This window comes from Ochlerotatus camptorhynchus, unplaced genomic scaffold (assembly GCF_037179485.1).
Source record: "Ochlerotatus camptorhynchus isolate MF236.1 unplaced genomic scaffold, CSIRO-AGI_Acam_v1.1 ptg000379l, whole genome shotgun sequence".
NCBI classification, from domain to species: Eukaryota; Metazoa; Arthropoda; class Insecta; order Diptera; family Culicidae; genus Ochlerotatus; species Ochlerotatus camptorhynchus.
In genome coordinates, this window is record NW_027040867.1 from 3,900,222 (window position 1) to 3,913,190 (window position 12,969).

The following is a 12,969-nucleotide window of genomic DNA, read 5'->3' on the forward strand; positions in this document are numbered from 1 at the left end:
CCAGCGTCTGCTCCGGGGGTGCTGGTGGAAGCTGCAGCGACGTGTGACGATGGAAACTCAAGCATTTTGTCTGCCTTCTCGGCGAGTTTCCCTATGGTACCATCGCTGATGGCGAGAACAGCTTTGACACATTCGCTGAAGGAACAGCATCTTCATCAAATCGTCCGTAACATTCAGGCCCCCAAGCAAGTTCCTGCATCTTTGTCAAGAGATGAGTGGGACGCATGTCCCTGAGATCGCAAGCACCCAAAAGTAGCTCCAATCTGCCTTTCACTGACACTTGGAATCAAGAAATCAACGCTGCTTGACGGTTTCGCATTTGTTTCGCTCCGGCGGAGTCGTGATCAAGTCTGCTACATGGCATATGACGGACTGATCAATCTTCGCGACGATGTAATAGAACTTGGTGTGGTCTCGGGCAACTTTGGCCAAAGGAAACTGTGGTTCAACCTGCGCGAACCACATCACGGTATCTTTCTTCCAGAAATCTGGAAACTTTACTGTAACTCCAGCAACAACAGCAGCGTATTCCACTATCACGTTCGTATTCGCGTTGTTAGCGATCTGCTTTCGTTTTTGTTGCTTTTCGAGCCGCGATATCCCGTCGGGGTCACCAATGTGGGAACCGGTAGGAATAATCCGCGATAGAATAAATCGAAAACGTTTATGACTTTTACAACGTGCTTATTTCTTGCTAGTCTCAAAACTCACTAAAAATCCAACACGGTCGCTTTCTATACAGGGGTGTAACACTGCTTTCCAGTGTTGGCAGTATGAACCACAAAGTTCTGTAGACATCTTTCGAAGTTCATAGATACTAAAAGAACTGCACTGGACATGTTTCTAAGTGGCCAGGTCCGATAAAAAATACACGGTCGTTCAATCTAACAGAGTTCTGTGCAATTTCAGCCTTTAAGATAATTGAGCAATAATTTCCGTGAGAAAAAATATAGCAATGCAATTTTTCTCAGCCAGTGAGTTCATTGGGACACGAAGGACAGTATTTTGCCTACATTAATTAATCAGTACTCATTGCATTGAAAAAACATTATAAACTGATTGAAACATTTATTTTCATATCGAACTTGCACCAGTTTTGGAGTAAACCAACCAGAAAGTGGGTGCCAAAATGCAACGTACCTAAATCGATGTGATGTAGGTGCGTTATGTATTGGATTTGACAGCCACAGTGAATGAGCTAGATTGAACGACCTTTTACAACCCACGAAATTATGTATCTACTTTTTACTACATCGAATCTGCTTTGAACAGGTTCTGACGTTCTCAAAGTCAAAAACAATCCAGCCAAAATCGGAACACTACTGTTATGCGAAACCTAACTTACACTCGTAAACATTCATCCGCAGAGCAAAACAGCACATACACAAAGAACAAAAAAATGAAAATTAGTATACACAATCATTCACCATCATCATCATCATCATCATCAGTTGCCGTGTCCGAGCTCACCAATCAAGCATGACCCGAATGGATCACGATGTTCTTCATCACAGAACCTAGCTCTTATAGCGCTTGTTTGATGTCTGTTTCAATATCAACTCGCATCCGTTCTCACATATACTCAATCGCCAGGAACACCATCAAGCACGAACGACGTACACACAACCCATACTGAAATTCGGTGGGGCACTGCTGCCGGTTGTCCTGCAGCAAAACCCCCCCGAGGCTGACTGAGTACTCCTGTGGACTGAAAGAAAAATCAATCATTGCATTTCTTTACGTTTGCTAGTAGTAGACACTTTCGCGCTATATACCTTAGGCTCGCACTCACTCACTCACTTGGACGAGGGGATTAACTTCCGGCAGCACGGTCTTTGAGGAACCATCCATGGGGAGAGGAGGGATCCCTCCCCCATACCCACTTACCTGCATCAGAATGTTCAATCCAGTGTCGGCAACATTGCGCATCGTGTGCTTGAAAGCCCACACTATCGAATCGAAGACCAATTTGAACTGGTTCGGCGGAATGCTTAGGAACGCCTTGAAGCAATGCGTATTGACCGCTTGCAACAGTTCGTAGAAATTGGTCCGGTGCTGCGGGTAGTCCTCGAAGTTCTTGTTGATCATGTCGAGCGTGCAGTCGAACACGGCATCGAAGATCTTCGGGATTTCCGGCGTGATTACGGCTTGCAGCTTGTTGACAATGGAAGCCATCGTGCTGAGCACCAACGGTTCTCGGGCATTCGGTACCTTCGTACGCTGTGAAACGCAAAAGTTAGTTTCCAATGGGAGATTTGGATTGTGTGGGGTTTGGTGATCCTACCTGATAATCGAACAACACCGTTTCCAGTAGCGGCGGAATGAAGTTCTCCATCACCATTTGCGAGTCGTTTGATTTGGACACCCACTCGGAGATGAGGGTAAGCGTTTCCTTCTTGACGACATGCATCGCCTTGATCAGCGGTTGGTTGTTGATGGCAAGGCCATTCAGAGCGATCGCCTGCGTAATGTTCTCCGACATGATTTTGTACACGTTCAGCATATCGAGATAGATGCGACCCAGTTGCGAAACGTACGCGTGCCCTAACGCTTTGCACGCCCGGACGTTCGTCTTCAGGATGCTTCCGAGTTGTTTCACAGCTGCCATGTCCTTCAGAATGTCGACGTTCTTCGTCGCTTGCGAGATGATTTCATCCCAGACCTAGGAGAAGAATGATAATGGTGAGAATTTTTACGAATAGGAACGTTGGGACCAGAAGTTTTAGCATACCTGATTGGGCAGCATCATGTACTTTTCGATCAGAATGTTTTGCTGAACCTGATCGACCTGGGCGGAAATCATATAACCGACGGCTTCGTAGAATGTATGAACCTAGACAATAAAAGGTAAACGTTATTTGACATTGTTTCATAAAATCATAGGAAATTTATGGAAATAAATCAAACCTGTTGTGGCTGCAAATCGCAGATGATCGTACTCATGGTGGCAAGAATTTCCTCGATAAAGGTACACGATTCATTGGGCTGGAGTTGGACAAAGTGTCGCCGGCATTTCAGGGCAATCTTGATGAAGGTATCACATGCCATGTCTTGCACACCGTCGTGCGTTTCGTGCATGAACTCAAACAGCTTGTTGACGACAGTCTTCAAGAACTTCCAGTGGGCCCTCAAGAACCGTGGGTACTGTCCAACCACGTACATGATATTCGATGCTATGATTGCTTTGTTATCCTTTCCTGTGGGAGAGGAACGATAATTAGCTAAACAAAGAATGCGCGCATTGTCTTGAAACTTACCCTTTTTGTGTTCGCAGAGTCCGAGAAGCTCTTTGATCACCGTGACCAGGAACCGCTTTTCGTCGTCCTCGAAAAAGGCACCAGAAATGGACCCGATAGCCCAACAGAGTGTGTTCAAATTCTTCCACGAAAACTCGGTACCATTTACCTGGTGGCACAGCTTCTCCGTCATGATACGCTCGGTGTCGGCGTAATCCAAATGGGTCAGATAGACAAGCGTTTCCCGCATATTCTTGTACAGGTTAATACTATTGGTGTCTTTCATAAACTCACGCACCACCTCGCCGTTTTCGTTCTCGACCACGAGCACTTCCTCGGGCTTAGCCATCCGCGAGATCATAATGTAGCGCACCTTTGATAAAATTTTAGCATAGAAAGTACGGCGCTGGCTAGAACTATAGGATTCCTTGTACAGTTCCGAGGCAAGACTGTTCCAGTACTCTAGACAGATTTTGAAAATTTCAACATCTTCGACTTCCGAGATCATTACTAGATAGCCAAGTGCTTTCAGCACCGTGTCCATAGTTTCGCGCTTCTCAACGAGTGCCGAATGTACTCGCAGGAAGGTACACAAGAACATGGCCAAATTTTGTACGAAGCACTGCTCGTCATCCGAGCCGTTCATGTAGATCTGATTCATATTGGTGCAGGCAGGAATCATGTTGTCGAACTGTTCCATCGTCTGCTTGAACATGGCTACGAATATATGTCCGTAGTTGGCCAGCTGCAGTCCCGCAATCTCCGAGAGACATTTTAGCGTGATATTCCGGAACATGGGTATCGTTAGAAAGCGGCAAACCAACATATCGATAAGCTTTGTCTCAAAAATATATCCAAGCGGGATCCAGTTCAAAAATTTCAGCAACGTTTCTAGGGTGGCAGAGATAAGCGGCGCATTCAGTGAATTCTCCAACACGAATTGACACAGTTGAAACACCTGGGAAAACTCTGAGCACATTGTGTCCTTCAGATGTTTAGCTTTGGTCTGCGTAATCTGGCCTGAACAGAAGTCGAACACCTCCTCGCTCAACAGCTTCAAAATGATCATGTTGTTTTGGCAGAGGGTTTCATTCGTTTTCGACGCTCCCACAATGTCACTGATGAATGTTTCCCAATTGTTTGGCCATTCTCGTTTCAAAATTTGTACCAGAATAATGTTCAACTTATTTAGATAAACTTTGTTCGCTTCCATTACAGTTGCATCCTGGGAGGTTTTAATGATCAATCCAACCACATATTTTTTAATTCCCTCGCACTGGTTGCGTGGCAGGATTTTCCAGCGGGTCTTGATGACTTCCTCCAGGATCTGCAGGGCGTAGAACTTGGTCTGCTGGTTCTGCGAGAATTCCAGAATACTGTCAACTCTGGTCCATGCATCTGGATGTTCTTTCAAGGTGGTTAGAATGTTTTGGGCCAACCGCAGCTGTTCGCCGGTACTACTGTACAGGCAATCCACGACGCTATCCAGCAGACCGATGTCTAGCTTCTGTGAGAAGTCCAACAACTTGTTGGCTTCCTCCATACGAACCATAACCATCGACATGTTTGTTGGCAGGTCGATCTCACGCACGCACTCGCGTTGTTACAAACTATATAGATAGTAGTAGGTACAAAAACAGTCACAATTACAAAATACCGAATACCGCAGAGAATAGCTCTTATCCACACACTTCTTTCACTATTGACTTGTCGCACTCGCTCAAATCTTCCGGGCGTTCGTAATAATCCACTCTCGCATCACTCGCACGCTCGCAGATGTGTTGCTTGGTTGATGGTTTTGTAGCTTACATGGAAATGTCCTCAACTCGTCAGCTCGCACTATTTGTCACTCGATGGTCGCCGGCGGTGGGTACTCGCTCTCACAGAAAGATCACACCCTTTGGCTTGGTTGCCCACGTTCAGATCTCAAACAAACTCAAACAGAAACAGGAAAAGTCATTCACGCTCGCAATCTCACACTCTCGATCCTTGCATACACGGCGCACGCGTTGATCCACTTTGTTGCCGTGTCTTCCTTACTTCCAGCAATGCCAGCCCTTCGAATATGGGATCAAAGATTGAGAGATGGTAACATCAAAAGGACAGCGGAAGTTGTTCTTCTACTGCGGATGTTGTTATCGCTGCTGCTGCTTCTGTTGCAATCGTTGTTTCACTTTGCTTCTGGATTTTGGATGATCTCAAGTATACCAAACGCATCAACATTCAACAATCCTGCGAATAGGTAAATTTTCAGTTAGTAGGTATATACTGAATAATTCGACCGCATTGAGCAAGTCGTCAAAGTCACAGTGAAGGTCATTGGTAACCGCCGTCCGGATGATGACTGGGTGTGGGTATGCTTCAATGTCTGGCGAATATCACAATTTTATCTAGGCTTCAAACAGCAAACATTCAAAAAATATATTACCAGGTCTCGAAAGGGTCTCGACTGGAACCATCATTTTTTCCCGCACCAAATGGTGGGTCGATAGACAGCTTTTGATCTCAAGATATAATGCCTTCGGAGCTTACATAAATACTCTTTCACTGAACTTAAACTACAAGATCTCTGGAGTTTATACAAGACCCAGAAGACTACACAACTTGGTGCATTGAGGTATTAACTTGCAAGGTCTCTACAGATGATTCGCAGTGCCTTCAGGCTTCGCCCGTGTTACATTTGCACTTCAACAGACCTTAAGACCTCCAGATAAGATCTTTAAAGTTAATTATTAAGGCCTCTGACGTTGATGCAAGATATAGCTTGGGATATATATTACAAATACTCTAGACTTAGCCCGTTAGGCCTCTGAAGTTAACTCTCATTATCAACTAATAAACAAAACCAGTTTTATCAGGTTTGATCTAAAACCACGCTATTTTCAACTTAATAGGGTTACGGAATGTTATTTAGACCTCAAGGGTTCATCTGAGATTATCGGCCTTCCCAGACAACCAGAAGTCGTATAACAATGTGCAGACAGTATCGTAAATTGTTACAGTTTAAGTCACAATCGCATATAAGAATGGCATGCATCGCATTGTGTTTAAGTTAAATCGCATAGAATGCAAATTTCCGACCCATATGCGATGATTCATTTTTTCGTCGTACTGTATCACAAATCAAATCGGATTGCATCGTAAGACTTTTCAAATTGAACTTGTTATTACAGATTAAATCGTATATGATGTTAAATCTACTCAATTAAAATTAATTTATAATTTGCACGTATATGGCCTCTACTTTTGTACGTATAAGCCATTTCTTTGCATTATATACGATTTGTTGGTTTGTATATATGTTTGTATATCACGAAAACAACTTTAAATATACGTGCATTCTGCTTGTCTGGGTTCAAAACGTGCAACACCGGGCAATCGAATGACTTCCGTTTTGTGGTGGGTTGTTCGCAGTTTTACTCCTTGAATCTAGTTTTCAATCGTGTCGATCGCCCCAGGCGCCAGCATTTGCACCTCTTCCAGCGTCTCGCCTGTTACCTTTAAGAAGATTAGCTGTAACAATGAGCAACGCGATGAGCGAGCAATCAGCGATCATAAAATCGCTAGTTTTGACCTTCTGAAAGCAAAATTGACAAATTGTCTATGTCATACACAAACTTTACCATAATGGGGCTTCTTACAAATGAAAATTTTGATTGTAGTATCTTATAGTTTCATAATTCTGAAAAATAACATTTTAGCTGTAATGAACAATTGCAAGCCTTCACGGACGGCTCTAAGGCTGCGGGAAAAGTAGGATACGGAGTAGCAGATACGTTCAACAGTTTATTATTTCGACTTCCCGATCAATGCTCCGTCTACTCGGCGGAGGCCGCGGCCATCTACTTAGCCATCACTACGCCCTCCGATAAACCCATTTGCGTTCTAACAGATTCTGCTAGCGTTTTATGTGCCTTGAATCGAAGACAACAAATCAAGAAGACTGGCAACTCTTCCATTTTCTCATATACGAACGCTATGAGAAAGGTACAATCGCGTCATCTGCCGCTCAAAGCTAAATGCTTCGAACGAATTTGATAGCAAATATTACATCCTCAGAAGAAGGGTTTGTGTATTTGCTCATTTTTCTAGGCGTTGCTTCCACCTTCACTCAAGTGCAGCGCCATTTTATATGTCACTTGGATTCTGGCAAAGTTGCCAGTCTTCTTGATTTGTTGTCTTCGCTTGAATTCAGCAACATCAAAACATCCCTGGATCCAAGGCATACAAAAGACCGCACCACCGAACACCTCATTTGTCTGGGTACCCGGCCATTGTGGTATACGCGGTAACTGCGAAGCGGACCATCTCGCCGCCACTGGGCGCACCGGTCGGATGACTACCGCATCTGTTTCTGTTCCCAGTTTAGACATAAAAACATGGGTGAAAACAACCCTTCAAGACGCCTGGTACCAAGAGTGGGGACCTTTCTTAAGGAAAATAAAGGACGACATCTTCAAATGGAAGGACGCTACGAGTCGACGGGAACAACAGGTCCTATCTCGACTCAAACAAAGTTAACAAACTCTGTAAAAACCACTATGTACCAAGGGAACACCCTAAGCACACCTATACCCAGGAGAACCCTCTCAGTGTTCACCGAAAAATTCTAAACTATGTACGTTACTAGGGGAGTCCCCTTCAGCGGCTTTCGGAGATGAACCAGCCTACGACTAAAAATCTCCTAAATAAAGAAAAGAAAATTGCAAGTCTGGATACATAGGTTACATAGTCACATAATCTATACCTATTTGATTTGATCTATATTTATTTGAGCGAAACCTCAAAACTTGATAAATTAGAAAAAAAATAACCACAGACATTCAGACATAACACTCGCAAGTTGTTCATGGAACAAGCATTTCACGGTCCATTTAAAAGTATCGTAGTTGGTAGTACCACCACCTGTGGCGCGCATAGTCAATTCCCTTGCGTTTGACGCTTACACACTACCACGATCTATTCAGCGTACTACCCACCACAGTGTATTCAACAGATGGCGGTGATGTTTTACGGTGAGAAATATGCAATGTGTTATGTCTGTTTGTCTGTGGTATATCTCAAAAACGAAAAAAAAAAACACTGATGTTTTGATATTTGTGTACAAAAGCCTAAATTTTCAAGGAAAAATATAAAAAACAATGTGCCCTCTGTCTACAAACTACACACTCAGAAAAAATCACCGACTTCGGTAATTAATTTACCGAATTCTCAACAGCTGAACGGTCGGTAATGTTTTCGGTAATCGAGAACATTACCGAAAAATCTGTAAACTGGATCAACAAAATTAGCTGTCAAATTTACCGAACAATCGGTAACGTTTACCGATATACATTGCTTGATTTTTAGTCGAATTTACCGAGAAATCTGTAATATTTTAAAAAAGGTAGCCGACTCAACTGTAATTTGCTTTAATATTGTTTCAAGGTGGCGGTCACTGCAACCCATGCAAACATTTGGCTGCAGTTGTGATCAATGAGCAAATTGCTCCACCAATGAACAAAAACAAGTTTTTGTCGGATGGATTCGGCGCTACACTGAAAACAGGGAAGCATTGGATGAAGATTCCAAATGTTGTTTTCAGATCGTTGCCAACGGCAATGGAACATGGACCGACAGAAAAAAAAAGCAACAACATCGGCCATCTGTAATCGGTATTTATTTAGATAACGGAAAATATCTACGATTCGCTCATCGTTGCTTAACAGTCGATCGAAAATCACAATATGGTGGATTTGACGTTTACCGAGACCGTTACCGAACTCATTAATAGAACGCTTTGTTTACCGAAACTTCAGTAAAATATTTCACCGAAGTCAGTGATGAAGCTGATTTACAGACCGCCGGTAAAAATGTTTACCGTTTTCTTTAAATTAAAATGAAATTACTGAAATTCGGTAATTTCATATACAGTTTTCAGCAATAAAGCGAGAAAATACCGAAACATCTGTGATTTTGAGCGTTACCGATCTAAGACGGTATTTTTTTTACCGAACTCAGGGTCTCTGTTTAAGTCAGTGTTGCCAGATATACCGATTTCCGAACTAGATACCGATATACAGATAAGTTTCCTCAGAATACCGATTATTGAGATTTTATACCGATTTTTCTTTTTAAATAACCAAAATTATTATTGCCTGCCCGCGATCGAATTTCGGAGAAAATTTTTGTGAGTAACTTGTATCTTTTTGAATACCTCGTATTTTTTTAGCCTTCAAAATTCTAAAAAATCATCTCTAAAGATGCCTTATGCTTGATACTCTTTCCACTAATCTTTGTATTTCCTTCTTATGATTGGCTACCCATCAATCGAAAAATAGTCGATGGCTCTTTCCAGTAATTTTTAGGGAATCGAGACATATTTTTTAAACATTATTTAACTTCCGGAAGTTTCTATTAATTTTTTAACTTCCTGAAGTTTAATCCAACTTTCCATGGAATTTTCTTCTACCTTACCTGGAAAGCTTCTTCAGCCTTCGCTATAATGATTCTTTCATCTTCTCCCGCCAGTTTTTTTTTTTTCAACTTTTCCGGAACTTCAAGGATGCTATCAGATTTTTATTGCGGATCCACACTTGCTGCAGGATCATTTTAGTAGTTCTGAAACTTCAGAAAAGTCCAGACTTTTGTGTTAGTTCCGATAAATTAAAGACAGTTTCATTAACTTCTGTTAAAATTCTAAAACCCGGAAATTTCAGAAAAGTCCAGCGAACTCCAGTGAACTTAAGGAAACATCATACATATGTTTTTAAACTTCACAAGTCCAAAGAGCTTCAGGGAAATTTAATGGTTTTCAGGAACTTCAATGAAGCTCAGAGAACATAATGATGGATCAATTAATTTCAATGAAATTGCTAAAATTATAAAGAAGTTCCGAGAAACTCAGGCAATTTCCGAAAACTTCAGCAATGTCCTGAGGGGCTCATGCAAATTTAGGAAACGTAACGGAAGTTACATGAACTTTAGAACATAGTGAGAAAATTTTATGGGAAGTTCTATGGGCAGTGTCGATAACTTTAAAAAATTAAAAAATCGGGAAGATCAGAGACCTTCATATTAAAGATATTCAGGTAGTCATAGTCCCTAATTTCAGGAAAATTACAAGAAATTTTAAGGAATTTCGAGGAATTATGGAATATTCCTAAGTGAATATCAGAAATGTTCCGAAAAGATGAGGGAAATTGGGATGTTTTATGAATTAAGTACATGTTTCTTTCGACTGTTCCGTAAGCGCTCTGGCTTCTGACTTTCTTCAGATGTTTTTTTTTTTTTTTTTTTTTTTTTTTAACTTTTCACAATTCAGTATTTTAAACAGGTTTTTTAAACCTGCATGTCAGTATAACAATTGATAGCTAAAAACTAAATAACTAAAACTAAATCTTATCTAAGTATAAAGGGAATTAATCGTTGCAATTGAGGATTGTAACGATTTTTGCCGGAAATTATTAATTATTTTGTTGGACATTTGTGCTAAAGTCTCAACATTCGAAATTCTATGTACTTCGGTAGTACTGTACCAGGGAGGCAACTTCAAAATCATCTTCAGAATTTTGTTCTGAATCCTTTGAAGTGCTTTTTTCCTGGTAGTGCAACAACTAGACCATATTGGCACAGCGTAAAGCATGGCCGGTCTAAAAACTTGTTTAAATATTAGAAGTTTATTCGTCAGGCAAAGTTTGGATTTCCTGTTTATAAGAGGATACAAACATTTTATATATTTGTTACATTTGGCTTGAATGCCCTCAATGTGATCTTTAAAAGTTAATTTATGGTCAAGTATTAATCCAAGATATTTCACTTGGTTTGACCAGGAAATTGGAACTCCGTTCATAGTGACTATGTGACTACTACTAGGTTTCAAAAAGGAAGCCCTGGGCTTATGTGGAAATATTATAAGTTGAGTTTTGGAAGCGTTGGGAGAAATCTTCCATTTTTGTAAATAAGAAGAGAAAATATCTAAGCTTTTCTGAAGTCTGCTGCAAATAACACGAAGACTTCTTCCTTTAGCGGAAATGCCTGTGTCATCAGCGAACAAAGATTTGTGGCAACCCTGAGGCAAATCAGGGAGGTCCGAAGTGAAAATGTTATACAATATAGGCCCAAGAATGCTACCCTGAGGAACTCCTGCTCTAACAGGTAGTCGATTAGATTTGGAATTTTGATAATTTACCTGCAGAGTTCTGTCAGTTAAATAATTTTGAACTAATTTCATAATGTAAAGTGGAAAATTAAACTTTTTCAATTTAGCAATCAAACCTTCATGCCAAACACTGTCGAATGCTTTTTCTATGTCTAGAAGAGCAACTCCAGTTGAGTGGCCTTCAGATTTGTTTGAACGAATTAAATGGTAACTCTTAAGAGTTGATGAGTAGTTGAATGCCCATGGCGAAATCCAAACTGCTCATCTGCAAAAATTGAGTTCGTATTGATGTGAAGCATCATTCTATTCAAAATTATTTTTTCAAAAAGTTTACTTATTGAAGAAAGCAAACTTATTGGGCGGTAGCTAGAAGCTTCAGCTGGATTTTTATCCGGCTTCAAAATTGGAACAACTTTTGCATTTTTCCATTTATCAGGAAAGTATGCCAAATGGAAACATCTGTTAAATAATTTTACCAAGAAAGACAAGGTACTCTCTGGGAGTTTTTTGATGAGGATATAGAAAATTCCATCATCACCTGGAGCTTTCATATTTTGAAACTTTTTAGTTATAGACCTTACTTCGTCCAAAGCAGTCCCCCAGAAATCATCAAAAATATTTTCCCGAGAGAAAATATTCAGATAATCCCGAGCAACCTGATTCTCAATAGGACTAGTAAGACCCAAACTGAAATTATGGGAACTCTCGAATTGCTTAGCAAGTTTCTGAGCTTTTTCCAAATTTGTGATCAAAATTTTACCACCTTCTTTAAGCGCTGGAATTGGCTTTTGAGGTTTTTTCAAAATTTTTGTGAGTTTCCAAAAGGGTTTGGAACTCGGGTCTAATTTAGAAACATTATTTTCAAAAGTTTTGTTCCTCAGGGCAGAGAATCGCTTTTTAATTTGTTTTTGCAAATCCCGCCAGATAACTTTCATGGCAGGATCGCGTGTTCTTTGATATTGTCTCCTACGGACATTTTTAAGACGGATCAAAAGCTGAAGATCGTCGTCTATTATAATTGAATCGAATTTAACCTCGCATTTTGGAACTGAGGCAGCTCTTGCTTCAACTATAGAAGTAGTCAGAGATTCAAGAGCATAATTAATTTCATCTTTGGTTTGCAAAGGAATGTTTGGATCGAAGTTATATTCCATAAATGTTCGATATTGCTCCCAATCAGCCCTATGGTAATTGAAAGTAGAGCTGTTGGGATTAGAAATTATTTCTTGGGATATTTCAAAAGTTAATGGAAGGTGATCAGAACCGAAGTCAGCATGGGTAACCAATTGGCTACAAAGATGACATGAATCAGTTAAGGCCAAATCAATAGTTGAGGGATTTCTTGCAGAAGAAAAGCATGTTGGGCTGTTTGGATATTGAATAGTGTAATAACCTGCAGAACAATCATCAAACAGAATATTACCATTGGAATTGCTTTGAGCATTATTCCATGAGCGGTGTTTTGCATTAAAATCACCAATAATGAAGAATTTAGACCTATGACGGGTAAGTTTCTGAAGGTCACCCTTGAGAAAATTCTTTTGCTGGCCTACGCATTGGAATGGCAAATAGGCAGCTATAAACGTAAGTTGT

General features: G+C 40.8%; 1 protein-coding gene across 3 annotated transcripts in view; it reads right to left on the reverse strand.

Annotated features, from left to right (window-relative positions):
* emb (exportin-1 emb) overlaps positions 1 to 12,969 on the reverse strand; it is a 42,316-nt gene that overhangs the window by 13,552 nt on the left and 15,795 nt on the right. The window contains exons 2-7 of one of the 3 annotated variants that reach the window (XR_010518415.1): positions 3,258 to 5,468; positions 2,908 to 3,197; positions 2,732 to 2,833; positions 2,285 to 2,662; positions 1,888 to 2,220; positions 1,471 to 1,708 (exon numbers count right to left, since the gene is read on the reverse strand). Coding sequence is in view for 2 of the 3 variants with exons in the window: in XM_065232888.1 (XP_065088960.1) it covers positions 1,888 to 2,220; positions 2,285 to 2,662; positions 2,732 to 2,833; positions 2,908 to 3,197; positions 3,258 to 4,800 (2,646 nt within the window). In the remaining variant the exon portion in view is untranslated. The remainder of the gene's footprint in view (positions 1 to 1,470; positions 1,709 to 1,887; positions 2,221 to 2,284; positions 2,663 to 2,731; positions 2,834 to 2,907; positions 3,198 to 3,257; positions 5,469 to 12,969) is intronic. The other 2 variants (XM_065232888.1, XM_065232887.1) reach the window with 2 other exon arrangements.